General features: G+C 33.1%; 1 protein-coding gene across 1 annotated transcript in view; it reads right to left on the reverse strand.

Annotated features, from left to right (window-relative positions):
- The window catches only part of LOC145317435 (ATP-binding cassette sub-family B member 6-like), a 40,227-nt gene that overhangs the window by 6,816 nt on the left and 11,464 nt on the right, over positions 1–21,947 (reverse strand). The window contains exons 6-8 of the mRNA XM_080158528.1: positions 1,809–1,905; positions 846–1,046; positions 410–511 (exon numbers count right to left, since the gene is read on the reverse strand). Of these exons, the coding sequence (XP_080014654.1) occupies positions 410–511; positions 846–1,046; positions 1,809–1,905 (400 nt within the window). The remainder of the gene's footprint in view (positions 1–409; positions 512–845; positions 1,047–1,808; positions 1,906–21,947) is intronic.

The raw sequence follows: 21,947 nt of genomic DNA on the forward strand, positions 1-21,947 counted from the left end.
ACTTAAATTTTGAGATAAAAAAAAATTAATGAGATACCTATTTTTTCCGTTAAACATAATTGAAAGGGCCGGGGGTTAAGTTGTTTCTTTAAAATACAAAATCTTTTAATAATTCCCGATTTGTATAAGTATAGTATGCCTCTAAAAGTGCCACAATACATATTTTCATGGACTTGTTACTTTTAAAATTTCACCTAAATCACAAAGACGCTGAAACTCAAAGAAATTACAACATTTTGATTTTACGCAGCAGTTGTTTGTTATAGTGCGGTAATGTAAAGAAACGGTTGCGAAACCGCCAAAATTTTGTTTATTCTTAATAAATAGGATAGCAGTTTTTTTTCCGGCGGTTTCGGCGTTATTTTTAATAGCTGCAACTCTTCTGTTCTATAAATAAAAATTAACCAACCTCTACTTCAACATCTAGAAGGTCGAGCATATTTTCAGTATTTATAAAACTTTCTTGGATGAGGCGGTAAACTGTCCCCAAAAAGCTCAATGGACTCATCAACTGTTTCAAAAAAAAATAATGTCATTTTAATAATTTAAAATTAATACAAAAAGTTACATAAATAAAATGGATCATTGAAAAGGAGGGGGTGTGGATGAATGTAGTACAATGTGGAACTGTGAAATAACGGCGGCGGAACCGCCGCTTTACCGCCGATTTTTTGTCTTTTCTCGCCTGAAATTAGACATTTTCAAATTATTTAAGACAAACACATTTACAAGAATAAAAATGACGAGATTTTTTTTGAAATGGTGGATGGAGTGAAAACTAAATGCTTTCTTTAGAAGGGCACGATAAAAAAATGTCTGTGATTAAAAAATAACAATAAATATTCCTGAAGAAAATAAGAGACAACAAGGGAAAAATCTCCAACAGTGAGAACTTGCTGTTGGACAAGGAATGCACAATACAAAGCTGTCCCGAAGAGTCCACTGTTGAGTATAATTGTCTGGACAAGATTGAGGAGTTGCAGAGTGGCTGTGCTCTTCCATTCCATGTCTTGATACACATTTACAGCCTGTCCGTATCTTTTGACCTAAAAATGAAAGTTACAAGTAGAATAATATTAATCATGACATGTATAAAATATGGATTTCTCATCTTAAGATCATTACTGTAACAATTAAGTACGATTTAAAAAGCGTAGCAATTCTAGCTTCTTTCTTTGATCTAGGCATGATGTTAGAATTGTCCTATTTCTTTCAAACTTTGGATGATTATTCCTATACAAATTAGGTTTGAATTAGAAAGCGTAGCAACTCTGTAATCAGAAAGTCCGTACATTCATTTAATACATGATGATTTGAATTTTTTTTTGGCAAAACTTTTGTGATGATGTTATAAGCCTATTTATCTGTTGTAAGGAACAGTAATTCCTAGAACAACAAGGTACAATATTTTAAGCGAACCATCTCTCAAATCAAGTCTTAAAAATGTAAGTATGTCCCTAAACAAAATCCAGCATTTAAGCAATTTTATATACAAGTTTAAAATCATTTGTCTGCTTGTAATTCGACTCTGCAAGTGTTTTATTTCAGAGCTTTGCCTTTATTGATGTTGACATCCTTGTTTATTAAGAGTTACTACCTAGTTATTTGCAACTATAAAAAATTCCAATAGTAATTTAAGGCTTGAAATAGCATAAACAGTTGAAAACGGCTATTAAGTAGAGAAAAAATAGGGGAAATAATCTTTTTTAAGAAGGCCCTTTCTCCCCTATTTATTAACAAACCCATTAACTATTTTATGAAAAGCTCCATAAATATTTTGTTCACAGGAAAGCTAATCAAACTTTTACCTCATAATCTTCCATTGAGAAATATTTGACAGTTTCTGCGTTGATCAAGGAATCTACTCCAATAGCTCTTTGGTTGTTGTCGAGAATATTCATCTCTCTGAATAAAAACAAGAAAATTAAGTCAAGTAGCGCAGCACAAGAAACTGATAATGTTCTATAGAAAGGGAAACAATCAATTAAGAGTTTTACAAACATTATATTTGATATATAAGTCATTATTAATAACAAGGGTCAGTAGCCGCGCGCCAAGCGAAAGTAATCCTAAATTTTAAAACCATTAGGATCCTTCACAATTTCTAAAAAGATGGATTGTCATATTGAGGTCAGGTTTACCCATACAGCTGATTTTTAAAATTGTAAAATATTGATTTTTCTTAGGGTTACAGGCGGCTGACGCGCGGCTGCCGAGCCCTGTCATTAACTTAGTCATCCTTCTTGCAGATATTAAACCCACTTCTACACGCCTCTGTGACTTCATCGAAAAAATTATGACGTCATTTAATTTTCACCAGGGGTATTTATTTTCCATAATCAGAAATCAGAAGAAATTCAATTAAACTAAAATTATGCACCTCCCGACTTTGACTGAATGCAGAGTTATGTTATTTAAGTATCTTTTACAATTTGCTCATTTTTAAAGGAACTAAATTTAGATCACATCTATATATTGCGCCACCAAACCATTTTTAGTATTCTCAAAAAAATATCAAACTATTAAAATATACCTAGCCATTTTCATCAAATTAAATTATCATTGAAAATCTAATTACAAATGTATATGTCGAAAAAGTTACCTAGTACAATGATGAAATTACATGTTTTTACAAGTGAAGCTTTTCTATAATTATGGTAGGTCCGTCCGTAACGGTTAGCTCTTTTCGTTAATTTGTACATGTTGGAATTTTCATATCAATTAGGAACTTTGCATGATGATTCCTATTATATTTAAGTACGATTTAGAAAGTGTAGCAACTCTATGATCGTTGCCAAAAACATGCTAATTATTTCTATTATTTATAATATTATTCTGAGTTTTGAATAATGATTCCTATTACAGCAAGGTACAGTATTATAAGCAAGACATCTCTATAATCAAATTTCAAAAATAAAAGTATGTCCTTAAACAGTGTCCTCTATTTAAGCAGTTTATATTTACAATTTCGTTTCAACTTACAAATTAATGTTCTGCTACAAATTAATGTTCTGCTAAAGTTCTGACACCCTACAAGAGTTATTATTCGTTTGTCCTTCTTTCTAATTTTAGAGCTTTGCTTTTATTGATGTTTCATCCTTGTTTTAGGTGAATTTTTAAAAACGTTGTATTACAGGGTGTGGTGAAATAAGTTAATTCCATGTGGTTACTGGAGGGACCACGTGGTAAATGTCCCTTCCTTGAAACTTGACCTTACACTACACTAAAGAAATAATTGGCAGTTGCTCGGATAGATTTGGCGGTAAATTTGACCTAGTTTTCAACGATGATCATCCTATTATATAAAGTATCCATAGACACAGTGTTTCGCCCTTTTAGAGCTCATCAGTATGGCTCAATTCATCAGAGTTGATTTTGCACGTGGATAAAATAGTAAGGGTTTTTTTTGTCTGAAGATTAAGATTTTAATGTTTACTCCTTTATAGGAAAGCTTCACATAGGTCGCATGCTGGTTTTAGGCTGTTTTACTTTTAGATTTAAGCTATAGGATCGTTTTTAGGCTATTTTTAGAACCATTTCTTACCTCAATTAAAACAGATCCCCTAGATACTAGGTGCGAAACCAATAGTAAGGAAAATAAAGCTATATTACAATTTCATTCATTGCAATCCTGCGGAGAAACCTTTACTCAGGGAGGGAGGGGACATTAGGCTGTTTAATACACTGCACTAGTCCCTAAAGTTTTATAATATAGTTTTCTTATTCGTTGACTTAAAAACTTTAGGGACTTTTATTGAATCTTAACCTGTTGGTTCATTAAATGAGTGTTCAAACGTTTCAACCACTAATTGTAATCTAGAGAAGGGGTAATTTTGTGATTGAATCATCTTTGGGGATGAATAGCAATTTGTCGGCCATTGTCTTATCCCTTTAGATCCCTGCCTTTACTGCTTCTTGATGCGAAGTGGCTAGAGGCTAGCGGCAAAGTATATATATTTTGATTGTCCGTCCATAGGGCTATGGGGGAACGTATATTTTTCTGCTTCTAGTAGACGGCTCAGTTTTTTAATAGTTATTGCCATATATATAATTTTGTAACGCCGTTATATTTCTAAAGAAAAATGTAATTTTCTAGTCTGCTATTCAACATAGACGACTGAATTTTAATGTTGAGATTTAGCAGAGCATCTACATTATGAATCATATTGTCCGTCTGTAAGTCTGTAATGCTTTAGACTTAATTTTTGTGTTTACACCACTTAGGAATATAATCATTCTTGTTTCATTAATGATAAGGTTTAGTGATACAAAAAGATAGGAGATAATTACTAAAATAAGGGGGGGGGGGAAGTTTTGCCACTTTCGCTTACTCCGTGATTATTGGGCTAGGTATTAAAGTTAGACTATAGGTTATTTGGGATAAAAGTTTACTTTTGGGTAGTAGCTCACGTATTTTTAATCATTTTTTGGATAACCCCACCCCCTAGCCCCCCGGGGCTCAAAAACCCCCTAAAAATGAACCTAACCTTAATTTTCTCAGGAACAATTTGACCAATTGAGATGATTTTTTAAACTTAAGCTTTTATGCTTATAAACTAACTTCTAGTTTAGAAGTCACCCCCCTGACGCCAACCCCTAGCCCTCCGGGGCTCCAAAAACCCTAAAAATGAACCTAACCTTAATTTTCTCAGGAACCATTCGACCAATAGAGATGATTTTTTAAACTTAAGCTTTTATGCTTATAAACTAACTTCTAGTTTAGAAGTCACCCCCCTGCCGCCAACCCCCAGCCCTCCGGGGCTCCAAAAAACCCTAAAAATGAACCTAACCTTAATTTTCTCAGGAACCATTTGACCAATAGAGATGATTTTTTAAACTTAAGCTTTTATGCTTATAAACTAACTTCTAGTTTAGAAGTCACCCCCATGCCGCCAACCCCCAGCCCTCCGGGGCCCCAAAAAACCCTAAAAATGAACCTAACCTTAATTTTCTCAGGAACCATTCGACCAATAGAGATGATTTTTAAACTTAAGCTTTTATGCTTATAAACTAACTTCTAGTTTAGAAGTCACCCCCCTGCCGCCAACTCCTAGGACTACGGGGCTCAAAAAAACCCTAAATATGAACCTAACCTTAATTTTCTCAGGAACCATTTGACCAATAGAGATGAATTTTAAAACTTAAGCCTTTATGCTTATAAACTAACTTCTAGTTTAGAAGTCATCCCCCTGCCGCCAACCCCTGGCCCTCCGGGGCTCCAAAAAACCCTAAAAATGAATCTAACCTTAATTTTCTCAGGAACCACTTGACTAATAGAGATGATTTCTTAAACTTAAGCTTTTATGGTTATAAACTAACCTTAAGTTAGAAGTCGCTGCCAACCTCTAGCCCCCCGGGGCTCAAAAAAACCCTAAAAATGAACCTAACCTTAATTAAAATTTCTTATTTGAAGAGTTAGAGGTACATTTATTAAACCAAATATGCTTATTTTTGGATGTTATAGACACATTTGCTGAAAAAATTAAAATCGGCCTCCAGGTTCAGGTGCTGCAGGCCTCCAGGTCCACTCTGGAGACAGGTAAAATTAAAATTTCTTATTTGAAGAGTTAGAGGTACACTTATTAAAACAAATATGCATCTTTTTGGATGTTATTGACATATCTGATGAAAAAATTAGAATCGGCCTTCAGGTTCAGGTGCTGCAGGCCTCCAGGTCCACTCTCGACAGGTGAAAATTAAAATTTCTTATTTGAAGAGTTAGAGGTACACTTATTTAACCAAACATGCTTCTTTTGGATGTTATTGACATTTCTGCTGAAAAAGTTTTAAATCGGCCTCCTGGTTCGGGTCCTACAGGCCTCCAGGTGGACACTGGATAGGTAAAAATAAATTTTCTTATTTGGAGAGTTAGAGGACAACTTATAAAACAGAATATGGATCTTTTGGCTGTTATTACTATTTCTGGAGAAAAATATTAATTTGGCTCCAAGTTCAGATATTCACCTGGCCAGCTGCAACCAGCGGTCACCAAGACGCAGGTAAAAGTGTCCATATTAAAAAGTATCAATGAATATGATACCTAACATGTTTTTAAAAACTGAGAAAAAAACAGCGAAAATATCTGAAAATACCCCCAAAAAGCCATCTAGAAGCCTGCAGTACCTGGAGACCGATTTTATTTTTTCTTTAAATATGGTAATATTATCCAACAAGATGCTTATTTTCTTGGGAATTGACCTCTAACTCTTAAATTAAGAATCTAAATTTTTTCATGTCTAGAGTTGAACTGGAGGCCTGCAGCACCTGAACTTGGAGGCCGATTTAAATTTTATCTTCAAGTATGTTATTAACATCAAAAACAATGCATAGTTTGTTTTATAAGTTAACCTCCAAATAAGAAAATTTATTTTTACCTATCCAGTGTCCACCTGGAGGCCTGTAGGACCCGAACCAGGAGGCCGATTTTAATTTTTTCAGCAGATATGTCAATAACATCCAAAGAATATTTGGTTAAATAAGTGTACCTCTAACTCTTCAAATCAGAAATTTTAATTTTCACCTGTCGAGAGTGGACCTGGAGGCCTGCAGCACCTGAACCTGGAGGCCGATTCTAATTTTTTCATCAGATATGTCAATAAAATCCAAAAAGTAGCATATTTGTTTAAATAAGTGTACCTCTAACTCTTCAAATAAGAAATTTTAATTTTTACCTTTCTCCAGAGGGGACCTGGAGGCCTGCAGCACCTGAACCTGGAGGCCGATTCTAATTTTTTCAGCAGATATGTCAATAACATCCAAAAAGATGCATATTTGGTTTAATAAGTGTACCTCTAACTCTTCAAATAAGAAATTTTAATTTTACCTGTCTCCAGAGTGGACCTAGAGGCCTGCAGCACCTGAACCTGGAAGCCGATTCTAATTTTTTTCAGCAAATATGTCAACAACATCCAAAAATAAGCATATTTGGTTTAATAAATGTACCTCTAACTCTTCAAATAAGAAATTTCAATTAAGGTTAGGTTCATTTTTAGGTTTTTTTGAGCCCCGGAGGGCTAGATGTTGGTGGCAGGGGGCTTCTTCTAAACTTAAAGTTAGTTTATAACCATAAAAGCTTAAGTTTAAGAAATCATCTCTATTAGTCAAGTGGTTTCTGAGAAAATTAAGGTTAGGTTAATTTTTAGGGTTTTTTTGGAGCCCCAGAGGGCTAGGGGTTGGCGGCAGGGGGATGACTTCTAAACTAGAAGTTAGTTTATAAGCATAAAAGCTTAAGTTTTAAAAATCATCTCTATTGGTTAAATGGTTCCTGAGAAAATTAAGGTTAGGTTCATATTTAGGTTTTTTGGAGCCCCGGAGGACTAAGGGTTGGTGGCAGGGGGGTGACTTCTTAACTAGAAGTTAGTTTATAAGCATAAAAGCTTAAGTTTAAAAAATCATCTCTATTGGTCAAATTGTTCCTGAGAAAATTAAGGTTAGGTTCATTTTTAGGGTTTTTTGGAGCCCCGGAGGGCTGGGGGTTGGCGGCAGGGGGGTGACTTCTAAACTAGAAGTTAGTTTATAAGCATAAAAGCTTAAGTTTAAAAAATCATCTCTATTGGTCAAATGGTTCCTGAGAAAATTAGGGTTAGGTTCATTTTTAGGGTTTTTTGGAGCCCCGGAGGGCTAGGGGTTGGCGGCAGGGGGGTGACTTCTAAACTAGAAGGTAGTTTATAAGCATAAAAGCTTAAGTTTAAAAAATCATCTCAATTGGTCAAATTGTTCCTGAGAAAATTAAGGTTAGGTTCATTTTAAGGGGGTTTTTGAGCCCCGGGGGGCTAGGGGGTGGGGTTATCCAAAAAATGATTAAAAATACGTGAGCTACTACCCAAAAGTAAACTTTTATCCCAAATAACCTATAGTCTAACTTTAATACCTAGCCCAATAATCACGGAGTAAGCGAAAGTGGCAAAACTTCCCCCCCCCTTATCCCTTTTGCGCTGGGGTACTGAAAGAGAAAACATTTAATTGGTAATTCACAGTATTTTTAATTTTATTTCGGAGTAATTTACCAATCAGATGAAATATTCTGCGCCCACGTGTCATGAGTACAGCTATTTCATAATTTAGTACTAGTGGCTGCGCCCTTAGCATCTAAGGGTGGCTCTGTATTTCAAGATTCAAGAAAACGACCAAGTTCATATTGCTTGGTTCACTTCTACAAGAGACAAAATGAATTGAAAATGATTGCTAAAATCGAAATATATCTTCATGTCTTAAAATAGTGTATTTTTTAAAAAATAGGTTGAAAAACATACTAACTTTAAAATATTTCAAGATTGAAAAAATAGCCTAAAATCATCTAAGACCTGAATATAACAGCCTACACCACTCTGAGAACTATGCTAAGCTTTCCTAAATTGGAGAACTCAATCGGTTGAGTAGTCACCAAAATCTTAAGCTTCAGACAAGGAAACCTTACATAGGATTGTTCACACTTTTTTAAGGAGGGTCGTGTTAAGATTTCTTTTTAAATGTCTGATGTTCTAGGATACTTTGAAACATTAGCCCTTTTACATACTTAAAAGTATTAGAATCGTCTAATCAAATTCAAACTTTGTAAGATGATTCTTGAAACAATCAGGTACAAAATCAATTTAGAAAGCGTAGCAACTATATAATATGAATTACTATCGGTTATGCCCCTAGATGCAACTAGGGGAAATTAAAAGGATAGAAGTTAAAAACTTTCTCTGAACCTGTCCAAGTCAATTGATTTTATGTTACAGTTTTTTATGATATTATAAATATTTTATATAAGAGAAGCAGCTTTTCTATAATAAGGGTTAATCCGTCCGTACGTACGTTATGGATAGCTCTTAATTTAGGCAAATTAGATTTGTCCTATCGATTCCAAATTTTTCTTTAAAAATAGCTTCAATAAAACATGTTGGTATCTAACTTCTATGTTATCAAATTTTACATGATATTATAATTCTTTTTAACTTTATTCGTAACACATTGGTTTGGTTATGTCATTATAAAGAATTATCTATTAATCATACATTGTTGACAAAATTTGTGTGCATGCAGATTTCCAATAACTATTATCGCATTGTATTATAGACAGATTTCCGCAGATATTAAAATGAAAAAAATCAAAATTAAAACTAGTTTTGTTGGCATTGTATTAAAGCCAGCATTCCGCGGATATTAAAATGAAATATTATAAGATTAAAATCAGTTTTGTTATTCGTGACTAATTGTCTGTAATACGATATGATTTTTCAGTTTGGCTTAGAACCGTTTCTAATCCAGCAGATAATAATCGGTTTCGAAGCTATACTGGAATAAAATAAAGTTACTCTAAAATTTCAAATGTTTTTTGTCAAACTTTTTTATTTAAGCTTCGCTTTTATGGATGTTGTTAGCCATGTTATGCCCTCCATTTAATTGATACCTAAATAATTTTAAAAAGTAGAGAATTAAAATTTATAGAAGTCGGAAAAACATTTATATCTTAACACACTAAGAATTAAAAAGTAGTCTATAATACATAGTCCATATGTGTTTCCTTTCAGCTTAAGCTTAATAACTTGATAACCTCTGGATCGATGGGCTCTGCTTTTCAGTAAATAAAACTACTTGTTATATCATGGTTTTGGGCATATCATTGTGTTAAACTCCTTTGCTACCCAAAAAAATATAATAACAAGTTTGCATTCTATCATTTGTATAAAGTAGTAAGGTTTTTTTGTCTGAAGCTTAAGATCTCGATAACTAATAAACCTTTTGGGTTTTCTATTTTAGGTAAGCTTAACATAGGTCCCGTGATGGTTTTAAGGCTATTTCGTTTTTAGATTTTAGTCTTGGGATGTTGTTAGGTTATAATCTAGCTCCTTTTTTACCCTAAAAGTAAAGATCCCCTAGATGCTAGGGAAGCAGCCATAGTATAATAATAATTGACGTAGTTAAATCATGCATGTTTGATTCATAGAAATTCATGTAGAATTTGAGAATATTGTAATAACTAAGGTTTTTTGTTTTTTATATAATGTATGAAGTAGGTATGATGCCCTGTAACTATAACTCTAGCGGCTATGCCTATAAGAGGCCTTTAGGGGCACATGAGGTGGTGGTGTGGGTAGGGGGATACTTCGACCCAATTTTAGTTTTAAAAAGGAATGTACCCGCCCTCAAAATAGTTATAAATCTTTCTAGGACCTATAAAAATCTACACTGTCAAGGAGAACCATATCTGTCTAACACATATAATAATCCTGTTACTTTTTTTATAGTCAGCGACCATTTAAATGACTTGGACAGATTTATCAGTTAAATTTGTATTGTAGATTGGTGGATCTTAAATTTTGTGATATACTTTATTCTTGATTCTGTGTTACAAAATATAGTTATAAACAAAAAAAAAGGACTTGGCTTCTGAGTAGGTACAAAGTTTATGTACTGAATTATTGCTAAACTAGGCACATGTGTAATTAGTTGTCAAGATATTGATTGCATTAGACTTTCAGTCGTCAACATTATTTCAATTTATATGAATTTATTTAAAACATGCTTATATGTACAAAATTTTATAAATACTAGCGGGTAAGCATCTATAGACCTTTAGTAAATATGTGTTTTGAAAGGGTTTTTTTTCTAGGGGCGATTTCTCTTGGGAGAGGGCATGAACCTTTCCAGGACCTATGAGAAGCTACATTGTAAAGGAGAACCATATCGGTTCAGCGGTTAAAAGAAAGATAGTACGCCAATGCTAGACATTAAAAATATTTTGTTTTATATAAGTGTATTTGATTTCTGTTCTGTTTAGTAAATAAACAAAAAAATCATGTCTTATATTTCTCAAAATTGATAGGTAGTAATTTGTTATTATAAAAAAAATGATTATTAGCACTTATCATTTTCAGCTTTTTTTCCTCATAAAGCCAGAGAGAGAGGGGACGATGGGCTGTTTATTGCACTAGTCCCCAAAGTTTTGTGATAACATTTTCTTATTCGTTGGCTTAAAAACTTTTGGGACCTAACGAATTTTGATTGGTTGGCTCATTAAGTTGATTGTTCAAATTTTTATTCTACAGAAGAGGTACTTTTATGTATCAAAATTGTGGATGTAATTGTACATCGATTTATAGGCCATTGTCTTATACCTTTAGATCCCTGTCATAAAGCCGTTAGAATTTAGATTTTCTCGTTGACTTAACATATTCAACAGAAACCTATTAAATATTTAGATAAAATGTTCAACACTTGCTCTCGTTATAAACGTAGCATCTTTATAATAAAGTCGAAAAATGAAAGTATTTAAAGGGGGGGGGGGGGGGGTTGAAGTTTTGACACATTTGCGCAAACCTGGTATAAAAGCTTTTTCTTTGGACTGAGAGGATAGGTTTTAAAAGATGAAATCATTCTTACATGAGCATGGAGGCCTATCCAAAAAATCTTAAAAATTCATCATGTAAGAATGATTTTATCTTTTATAACCTATCCTCTCAGTCCAAAGATAAAGCCTATATACCAGGTTTACGCAAATGTGTCAGAACTCCCCCCCCCCTTGATCAGTGTCCACATTATGCATCCTATTTCATATTATTAATGTCAGTCATGTTAGTTTGTATGTCGGTCTTATCTGTTGAGCTTCGCTTTACTAAATGTGTCATTCTTGTTGAAGTCTGAACATATTTTTATCATTTCCTTTATCTATAATCTATGATAGGTCATTGTGTTCAATTTCTTGTTTTAGAATTAAAATTGTTGGCGCTTTCCTACAAAGTACCTTGTTAAGCTCTGTACCACCCCCACAACCTTAATTTGGAAATAAATAAAAATAAGAGGGGTTAGTTTTGGTTTGTTTGCTTATTCCTTTAGATCAAGTTAAGTTACTTTATATTTGGTCAAGGCCCCCGCAGGGGTCAGGCAACTATTTGCATAGTAAAAAATTAACCCTAATCTCTCATTTTTACTTAATTTCAAGATAAAGGGGGAGGGGGGGTGTATCGGTGCATAACCGGCACTTTGTGCAAAAACACCAAGTTATTTAACATTGATCTGAAAATAAGCCAAAATTATTACATACTAAAAGATTTTTTTCAGATAAATTTATAATTCTAAATGACCTTCTGCTAATAAAGGGCATAAACAGAAATTTGTTTTTGGACAAAAAACATCACCTGCACGTCCCTGTTCAAAATAGTTAGTTTATGCTAGTTTTGACTTAAAATAGGCTTGCTTTTACTTTTAAAATATATTCCCTGTTGTGTTCATTAACCCCTATTCTGTAGGTCAATGTATCAAGGGTTAGATCTAGCTATATTGCATCATTTTACAACAAATTCTTTCTGTTTCAACCCTCCGGCTAAATAAGAATTATAGGGGAAAGGAGGATGTATTGCACCATTTTCATAGATTTTCCATTTCACTTGGATAAGAACCATGCATGGCTGTTGTGTGAGTCATCCCAACATGATACAGGCACGCACAAACTCCAGGGATCTAAAGGGATGAGACAATGGCCAATAAATTGATGTTCATCCCCAATAATGATACACAAATTACCCCTTCTATAGATTAAAATTAGTGGTTAAAACGTTTGGACTGTAAACTTATTGAACCAACCAATCATAAATCATTAAAAGTCTCCTAGGTTTTTAAGCCAACGACTAAGGAAACGTTATTATAAAATTTTGATGACTGTTGTAATAAACAACCCAATGTCCCCCCCTCCCTGCACAAACTCCCAATTATCACATAAGAGAAAAGGCCTTGCTAAAGTGATTATTTTACTGTAATTTAAGTTTAATCATATCAACTGCTGTATATTATTGTTGTACCGACCCGACCTGTGCGTGTGCAGGCATTTGGGCTGCAAATTAACGCCACCGTGAAATTATGTGACGCAAGCGTCTTTTAGAATCAGGCCAAACACTGAATATTTTGAACTGGCAAGATTTGGCTTAACATTTGTTTTGTGTTGTAGCGTTATCTTTACATGTTTTGGACTTGTTAACAATGTTAAGTAAATATAATTTTTTTAGGATATGTATAAAAAAATTACATGTGTAACTTACACAGTAACTAATTAAAATTTAATTATTGTAATTTACAATAAAAATAAGAAAGGGGTTTTATGCTTTCCCAGAAAATTTTATGTCATCTCACGTGGAGCAAGATTACTAAGAATGACGCAAGGATGCGCTCACCCTTCAAAGCATAAATAGGGGATAGTGACATGAATCATGCACATTCTCAAACAATACTTTGAACGAGCAACACATCTACAAACTCCTGCTGTGTTCGAAGCCTCAAAAGTAAAACAAAAGTGAATATTAACTTCTCAAGTTAAGATATTATTAAAGAAATCTAGACAATGGGTAGACTTGTGGTCCAACAAGATTATTTCCCAACCGGCACATTCGATTCTTTTAATAATTCTGGCAATGGCAGAACTAACAATAACCAGCCCAATGGCATAGTCGTTGAGAACAATCCACTAAATGATAACAGATCATTTGAGGAAATCTGGTCGACAGACTCTCTGATGGCAGCTAATGGTCTGAGCAATTCAACGTCTTCAAACCAACAACAATCATCAAATGGACAGTTTTTTAGCCAACAGAACCAAAGCGGAGGCTTTTCAAGATGACCCATAAACACGTTAGCAGCTTTTTAACATGAACTTGGTGGAAAAGCATCTTTTCCTCTCTGTTATTCTACCTCTCTATGGAAATGGTTGACCCTGTAGATTACGTGACCATTCCTTCCTCAAACTGCCCTGGGCGAAAAAAAGACAAAATTGGCGGTGAAAGAATTTCCTTTCTGAATGGTTTACATGTGTGTGAGTCATATCCAATTATTTTACAGCAATATTTAGAAAAATCTTAGGTGTGTAAAAATTAAATAAGAAACTGTATTTTATTAGGTTTTTAAAACCGTTTATGTTCATCTAAAAAAGTCTAATATTTTTCTAAAACTTGCTTTTTGTTATATATCTAGCTTTTAAAAAGCTAATAATTTTACTTAAATTGAAACTGAAGTGCTGTGTTTACAATTTTAAAGCCAAAGAAAAAATAGGGATCTAAAATTGAGGACACAGAACTGTAGGAAATGTGTCTTTTCTCAAATTTGCTTGCCATGCCAATTATCAAAATACCAGTGTTGTTTACCTATCTACATTCCATATTATTTATGTGTAAGAATGATAATATAGGAGTTAGTTTAAAAATGTACTTTCTCAACTTTTTGGCAGCTTTTTGTCAACTTACTTGATTTGCAACTTTTACATAATATCAACTAAATGCATTTATATAGACAAATTGTACAAAATTGTAAACTTACTTGAATTGCAACTTTTACATAATATCAACTAAATGCATTTATAAAGACAAATTGTACAAAATGTACCTAAACTAATAATTTGAATGTTAGTCACGAATTAGCAATTGAATAATTAAAATAATTAGTTTTATCTTGAGCTAATTTATCTCTATAAGATATTTAACATATTACTCATTTACAGAAAAATAAACATTGCAATATTTCTAGTAATTTCATTGTAGAAAAAAATTAATGCATTATTGTTTTACACTTTAAATTATAAGACCAATACAGTACAACCTCATTGTGATTTTAGAATTCGAATTATTAGTTTATAAATTGTTATTCTTATTAGGAATGAATTAAGTGTACCTAAGTATGTTATATATTAAGTTCTAATTTTTTTTGCAATAAATTGTTTTGTTATTTATTTATTTTTTATTTAGATAGGTAAGGATAATTACTTCCATAGAAGCGAAAAATTATAAAAACAAGAGTTAACCAATCAGAGAGAGAGTCCCCAAAGCTTTATAATAACGTTTGCTTATCGACTTAGAGACTTTCGTGAATTTTGATTGGTTGATTCATTAAGTTGAGTGTTCAAACGTTTTAACCACTTTTTTGAACCTACAGAAGGGGTATTTTGTGTATCATCACTGGGGATGTACATCAATTTATCGGTCATTGTCTTATCCCTTTAGATCCCTGATTACTACTACAGTCAATTTTATTTCATTCGCAATCCGCACAAATTTTATTGTAACAAGGATGACAACATCCATAAAAGCGAAGCTCTCAAACGATAGGACAAACGGACATTAACACTTGTATAGTGTCAGAACTGAATAATCAGAATATTAATGAATAAGAGTCAAAGTAAAATTGTGAGTAAATTTGTTGAACAACTTCTTGTTACAGGATATTGTTTATGGACATACTTACATTTTAAGGACTTGATTATAGAGTTGCTTTGCTTATGATATTGTACTTTGTTGTCCCAGCAATCAGTATACCAAAAATCAGATCAAATGGATAAGGGGGGGGGAAGTTTGTACACTTATAGGAAATGAAATTCAGTACCAATGTTTGGGAGGGTCGTATGGGCTTGTTTTTAAAGTTATCAACCTAATTCTTTTTGTAGGCTCTCTTATATGACTTGATATACACGTATTTCTTTGAAAATTGAATTTCGGTACTTTCCTTCTAGGGGCTTGTGGAGCAAAAGACCCCCCAAAACACTAAAAATATGAGTTCTGACCTTATTTTTAAAGATATCGACCTGATTTTTTCTTTATAATACTTTTTTAACATACCCGAATCAACGAACCATTACAGATTTCATTTTGGGACTTTCCTTCTAGGGGCTTGTGGAGTAAGAGACCCCCAAAACACAAAAATATGAGTACTGGGCTTATTTTTAAAGATATCGACCTGATTTTTTTTTTATAATACCTTTTTAACTTAACTGAATTAACGAACCATTACAGATTTCATTTTGGGACTTTCCTCTTAGGGGCTTTTGGAGCAAGAGACCCCCAAAACACAAAAATATGAGTACTGGGCTTATTTTTGAAGATATCAACCTGCTTTTTTTATATAAAAATAATATTTAAACATAACCGAATCTACGAACCATTACAGATTTCATTTTGGGACTTTCCTTCTAGGGGCTTGTGGAGCAAGAGACCCCCAAAAATCATAAAAATATGAGTTGTGGGCTTCTTTTTTAAGATATCAACCTGATTTTTTATATAAAAATACTATTTTAACATAACCGAATCTACGAACCATTACAGATTTCATTTTGGGACTTTCCTTCTACGGGCTTGTGGAGCAAAAGACCCCAAAAACACTAAAAATATGAGTTCTGAGCTTATTTTTAAAGATATCAACCTGATTTTTTATATAAAAATACTATTTTAACATAACCGAATCTACAAACCATTATAGATTTCATTTTGGGACTTTCCTTCTAGGGGCTTGTGGAGCAAAAGACCCCAAAAACACTAAAAATATGAGTTCTGACCTTATTTTTAAATATATCAACCTGATTTTTTTAGGAACACTTTTTTTAACATAACCGAACTAAGAAACCATTACAGATTTCATTTTGGGACTTTCCTTCTAGAAGCTAGTGGGGCAAAAGACCCCCAAAAAATATTTTTAGAGATATTGAGCTGATTTTTTTCATGAAAACTTTTTTCACATGTTTGAACTAGGTAGCCACTAATAATTTTATTTTGGCACTTTCCTTTTAGGGGAAAGTAGGGTAAAACACCTCCAAAACAAAATAAATTGAGTTCTCAGGTTATCTTTAAAAATAAGCTCAGAACTCATATTTTTAGTGGTTTTGGAATCTTTGCTCCACTAGCCCCTAGAAGGAAAGTCCCAAAATGAAATCTGTAATGTTTTCTTAATTTGGTTATGTTAAAACAGTATTATTTTTTAAAAATCAGGTTGATATCTTAAAAAATAAGCTCAGAACTCATATTTTTAGTGTTTTTGGGGTCTTTTGCTCCACAAGCCCGTAGAAGGAAAGTCTTAAAATGAAATCTGTAATGGTTCGTAGATTCGGTTATGTTAAAATAGTATTTTTATATAAAAAATCAGGTTGATATCTTAAAAAAGAAGCCCACAACTCATATTTTTATGATTTTTGGGGGTCTCTTGCTCCACAAGCCCCTAGAAGGAAAGTCCCAAAATGAAATCTGTAATGGTTCGTAGATTCGGTTATGTTTAAATATTATTTTTATATAAAAAAAAGCAGGTTGATATCTTCAAAAATAAGCCCAGTACTCATATTTTTGTGTTTTGGGGGTCTCTTGCTCCAAAAGCCCCTAAGAGGAAAGTCCCAAAATGAAATCTGTAATGGTTCGTTAATTCGGTTAGGTTAAAAAAGTATTATAAAAAAAAATCAGGTCGATATCTTTAAAAATAAGGTCAGAACTCATATTTTTAGTGTTTTGGGGGGTCTTTTGCTCCACAAGCCCCTAGAAGGAAAGTACCGAAATTCAATTTTCAAAGAAATACGTGTATATCAACCTGATTTTTTTAGGAACACTTTTTTTAACATAACCGAACTAAGAAACCATTACAGATTTCATTTTGGGACTTTCCTTCTAGAAGCTAGTGGGGCAAAAGACCCCCAAAAAATATTTTTAGAGATATTGAGCTGATTTTTTTCATGAAAACTTTTTTCACATGTTTGAACTAGGTAGCCACTAATAATTTTATTTTGGCACTTTCCTTTTAGGGGAAAGTAGGGTAAAACACCTCCAAAACAAATAAATTGAGTTCTCAGGATATCTGTAAAAATAAGCTCAGAACTCATATTTTTAGTGGTTTTGGAATCTTTGCTCCACTAGCCCCTAGAAGGAAAGTCCCAAAATGAAATCTGTAATGTTTTCTTAATTTGGTTATGTTAAAACAGTATTATTTTTTAAAAATCAGGTTGATATCTTAAAAAATAAGCTCAGAACTCATATTTTTAGTGTTTTTGGGGTCTTTTGCTCCACAAGCCCGTAGAAGGAAAGTCTTAAAATGAAATCTGTAATGGTTCGTAGATTCGGTTATGTTAAAATAGTATTTTTATATAAAAAATCAGGTTGATATCTTAAAAAAGAAGCCCACAACTCATATTTTTATGATTTTTGGGGGTCTCTTGCTCCACAAGCCCCTAGAAGGAAAGTCCCAAAATGAAATCTGTAATGGTTCGTAGATTCGGTTATGTTTAAATATTATTTTTATATAAAAAAAAGCAGGTTGATATCTTCAAAAATAAGCCCAGTACTCATATTTTTGTGTTTTGGGGGTCTCTTGCTCCAAAAGCCCCTAAGAGGAAAGTCCCAAAATGAAATCTGTAATGGTTCGTTAATTCGGTTAGGTTAAAAAAGTATTATAAAAAAAAATCAGGTCGATATCTTCAAAAATAAGCCCAGTACTCATATTTTTGTGTTTTGGGGGTCTCTTGCTCCACAAGCCCCTAGAAGGAAAGTCCCAAAATGAAATCTGTAATGGTTCGTTGATTCGGGTATGTTAAAAAAGTATTATAAAGAAAAAATCAGGTCGATATCTTTAAAAATAAGGTCAGAACTCATATTTTTAGTGTTTTGGGGGGTCTTTTGCTCCACAAGCCCCTAGAAGGAAAGTACCGAAATTCAATTTTCAAAGAAATACGTGTATATCAAGTCATATAAGAGAGCCTACAAAAAGAATTAGGTTGATAACTTTAAAAACAAGCCCATACGACCCTCCCAAACATTGGTACTGAATTTCATTTCCTATAAGTGTACAAACTTCCCCCCCCCTTAGATCACATAAAAATTTGTTATTAAAAAAGTAGAAAATCAACATGTTTAAAATAGACGTACGGACATTCTGTTAATGATTATAGAGTTACTACAGGAATCACCATGCAAAGTTTGAAATCAATAGGACAATTCTAACATGCCTAAATTAACGAAAAAAGCCATCTGTCTCGGACGGACCGACCCTAATTAAAGAAAAGCTTCGCTTTTAATAATGGGGATGTCTGAGATTAGGATAAAGCCAATGCAAAAGAAAAGAGCAATTTGTGTTGTTGAAATAATATGGTTTCAAGCTATTTTTATACTACTTTCTTACTTACCAATATGATACCAAAGCCCTTAGATGCTAGGGGCGGAGCAACTAGTTTATAAAAAGAAAATACCGGTAAAGCAAAAAAGTTAGACAGGCATATTGAATCAAATTTGGTAGCATGTGCAAAAATATAAAAAATTTTGCATTTAAATTAAGCAAGAGAAAATTGTGTATAAGTAGCGCAGCAATAACAATATAACAAGTATCTGAAAATACAATTGAATATAGAAAATCGTATTCTATACCTGATAAAGGTATATTCAAGAAGTGTGTTATCGTGTGGTAGGGTGAAATGAATCTTAGCTGAAGTGCACAAATAGTTTGAGTGGGGACATACAGAAATGCCCTAATCATACAGCAACTGCACTATTAAAAATGAATGAATAAATTAATAATTACGTCATCAACGTATGATAATGAATTAAATTTCTAAACCGCAAAATAAGAATCCTTTGAATAATAAAACACGGGTCAGGGAAGTCCATGGGGGGGGGGGGATAAGTTATGTTTACCCCCCTCCCCTCACGCAGACACAAAGAAATGATAGAGTTTAACTTAAAGTCAAGAAAATAAAACATTATGATAACCCGTTTTACCCCATCCCTTATCCTCTACCCCACTTTTGCTTTCATTACAAAATTCTTCCATCCTAACTTAACAACGCTATTCAATAATGTAGCTCACCAAATTTACACATAAGGTGACGTTAACATGGGAAATACATATAATTAATTATGAAAATAATATATCCAAGTGCGTCTGTCGATAAAAAGAGAAAGACGCAATAAATCATTTAGCTCTTTATTTTTAATTTTTTAAGTTTAAAAATATTGTACTCGGCTATTCCTTGGCCGATTTAGGCTTTTAATCATATCCTGGCCGAGACAAATTTAGACCGTTGACTAATCAAAAATCGGTTCAGTTAGAGGGATACCCAACGTCTCAATTTATTGCTACCAAAAGTCTTATAACTACGTTGCAATTATATAAAAACCCGTAAATTGAGTTTAATCAAAGGAGTATACTACACATTTCAATCACGCACCCATCCCATGATACAGCGTGGCATTAATTTGTCATCGACCCAAAGAAATAACCCCCCAAAATTTGTAGAAATAAATTTGATTTTACCCCCCTCCCCCCAAAAAAGTTGTACCCACAATTTTGGGGTGGAAATTGTTCCACTGGCAAGAAATTTGGGTTTTTTGATAACTCGTTTACCCCATCCCTTATCCTCCTTCCCCACTTTCGATTTCATTACAAAATTCTTCCATCCAATCTTAACAACGCTCCTCAATAATATAGCTCACCAAATTTAAACATGAGCTGACGTTAAAATCGGAAATACATATCATTCATTATGAAAATAATATATCCAAGTGCGTCTGTCGATAAAAAGAGAAAGACGCAATCACTCATTTAGCTCTATATTTTAAATTTTAAGTATAAAAATATCGTTTTCGGCTATTCCTTGTCCGATTTAGGCTTTTAATTATATCCTGTCCGAGACAAATTTAGATCCGTTGACTAATCAAAAATCGTTTCAGTTAGAGGTGTACCTAACGTCTCATTTTATTGCTACCAAAAGTCTTATAACTACGTTGCAATTATATAAGAAACCCTAAATTAAGTTTAACAAAAGGAGTATACTACACATTTAAATCACGCCCCCACCGCATGGTTTAGTTTGGCACTAGTTTGTTATCAACCAATTTTGGGGGTGCCAAATTTTTTATATAGAAAGGTAATGCCATTTGTTTTTAAAAATAAATGTGTTTATACCTCCCCCCCCTCTTTTTAAACCCTTACAAATTAAAAAGCTTGGGCATCATTGACAAGGATCACCATGTCCATAAAATATCATGAGATACACAGCTTATCTTATAGGGAAAATAGAACATTAATTAAAAAGTCTTAAGAAAACTTCAATGATAATCAATCACAAAATTACATAAACACAGAATGATTCATATTTTAGTCCTAATAATTTTTTGTTATATTTTAGCTAGGGTTGGGCCGGATATTTTTTTGGCCGGATACCTGATATCCGGCTGATTTTAAATGCCGGATATCCTGTATCCGGCCGGATATCCGGCAAAATTACTACATATTAAAGTATCAAAAAAGGATATAGTCCCTTTCGTAGCAACGCACCTTAAGGGGCGATTCGTTGTATTTTTAAAATTGCTTTTAATCAGGGACAAGGGAAGGCTATTCTGGCAAACAATGCTTTAGAGCTGATTTCTTACATTTCCAGTTTAAACTTGATGATGAGATAAAGCAACTTTAAGCAGAATTTGATAAGAAACTCAAGCATTATTTTAATACTTTTTGCTCTGTTTACTAAAAGCCATGCTAAAAGGATTGTCAGAGTTTGTCTGCACATTCAGTTTAAAGATGTATGAGCAAACTTAAAGCTTTTTTTACAACTTTTAGGTATTTTATCTAAATCTTAAACTACTCGTAAATTATATATTAAATAGTGAATAAATTTATTAAAAATTCTAAAAAGTGGATAGCTGTAACACTTAAAAAAATATTTAAGATTGTTTAGATATTTATCTCATTTACAAATTTAAATTCAAAAAAGGTTTTTACGACACCTAGCAATAAAATTCTGAACTACATAGCTATGTATTTTCACAATCATACATTTTATGATAATTGTTGTAGTTTAATTTTGACTTTCTTGGCAACTTCTTGTATCTAATGGCTAAACACGTTGGAGGAAAGTGGCGAATTAGGGAAGTAAAATAAAAAAGCTTCCCTGAAATCATGATTTATTAAGTACTGCAATAATTAAACCTAAAAACTACTAATCTTCTCTAAATATTACAACTTACAAACTTTTTTAATCATTTAAAATATGGGTAATTTCCCCCAAAGTGCCTTGTAGAGCACAGAGCCCCACCATTTCCCTACCATTAATGTAAAGCAAATTGAAAACGATCAAAGGGGCACTAGTCCTTTTGTTATAGCAAAGGTAACAAAAAAAAAATAAAAAGGAGGGGAACAGTGCTTGATAGGCAACTTTGTGGTAAAGCCCCAATATATGCTTTTTT

The sequence above is a fragment of the Acartia tonsa genome, chromosome 4 (assembly GCF_053477335.1).
Source record: "Acartia tonsa isolate MP-2025a chromosome 4, ASM5347733v1, whole genome shotgun sequence".
NCBI lineage: Eukaryota > Metazoa > Arthropoda > Copepoda > Calanoida > Acartiidae > Acartia > Acartia tonsa.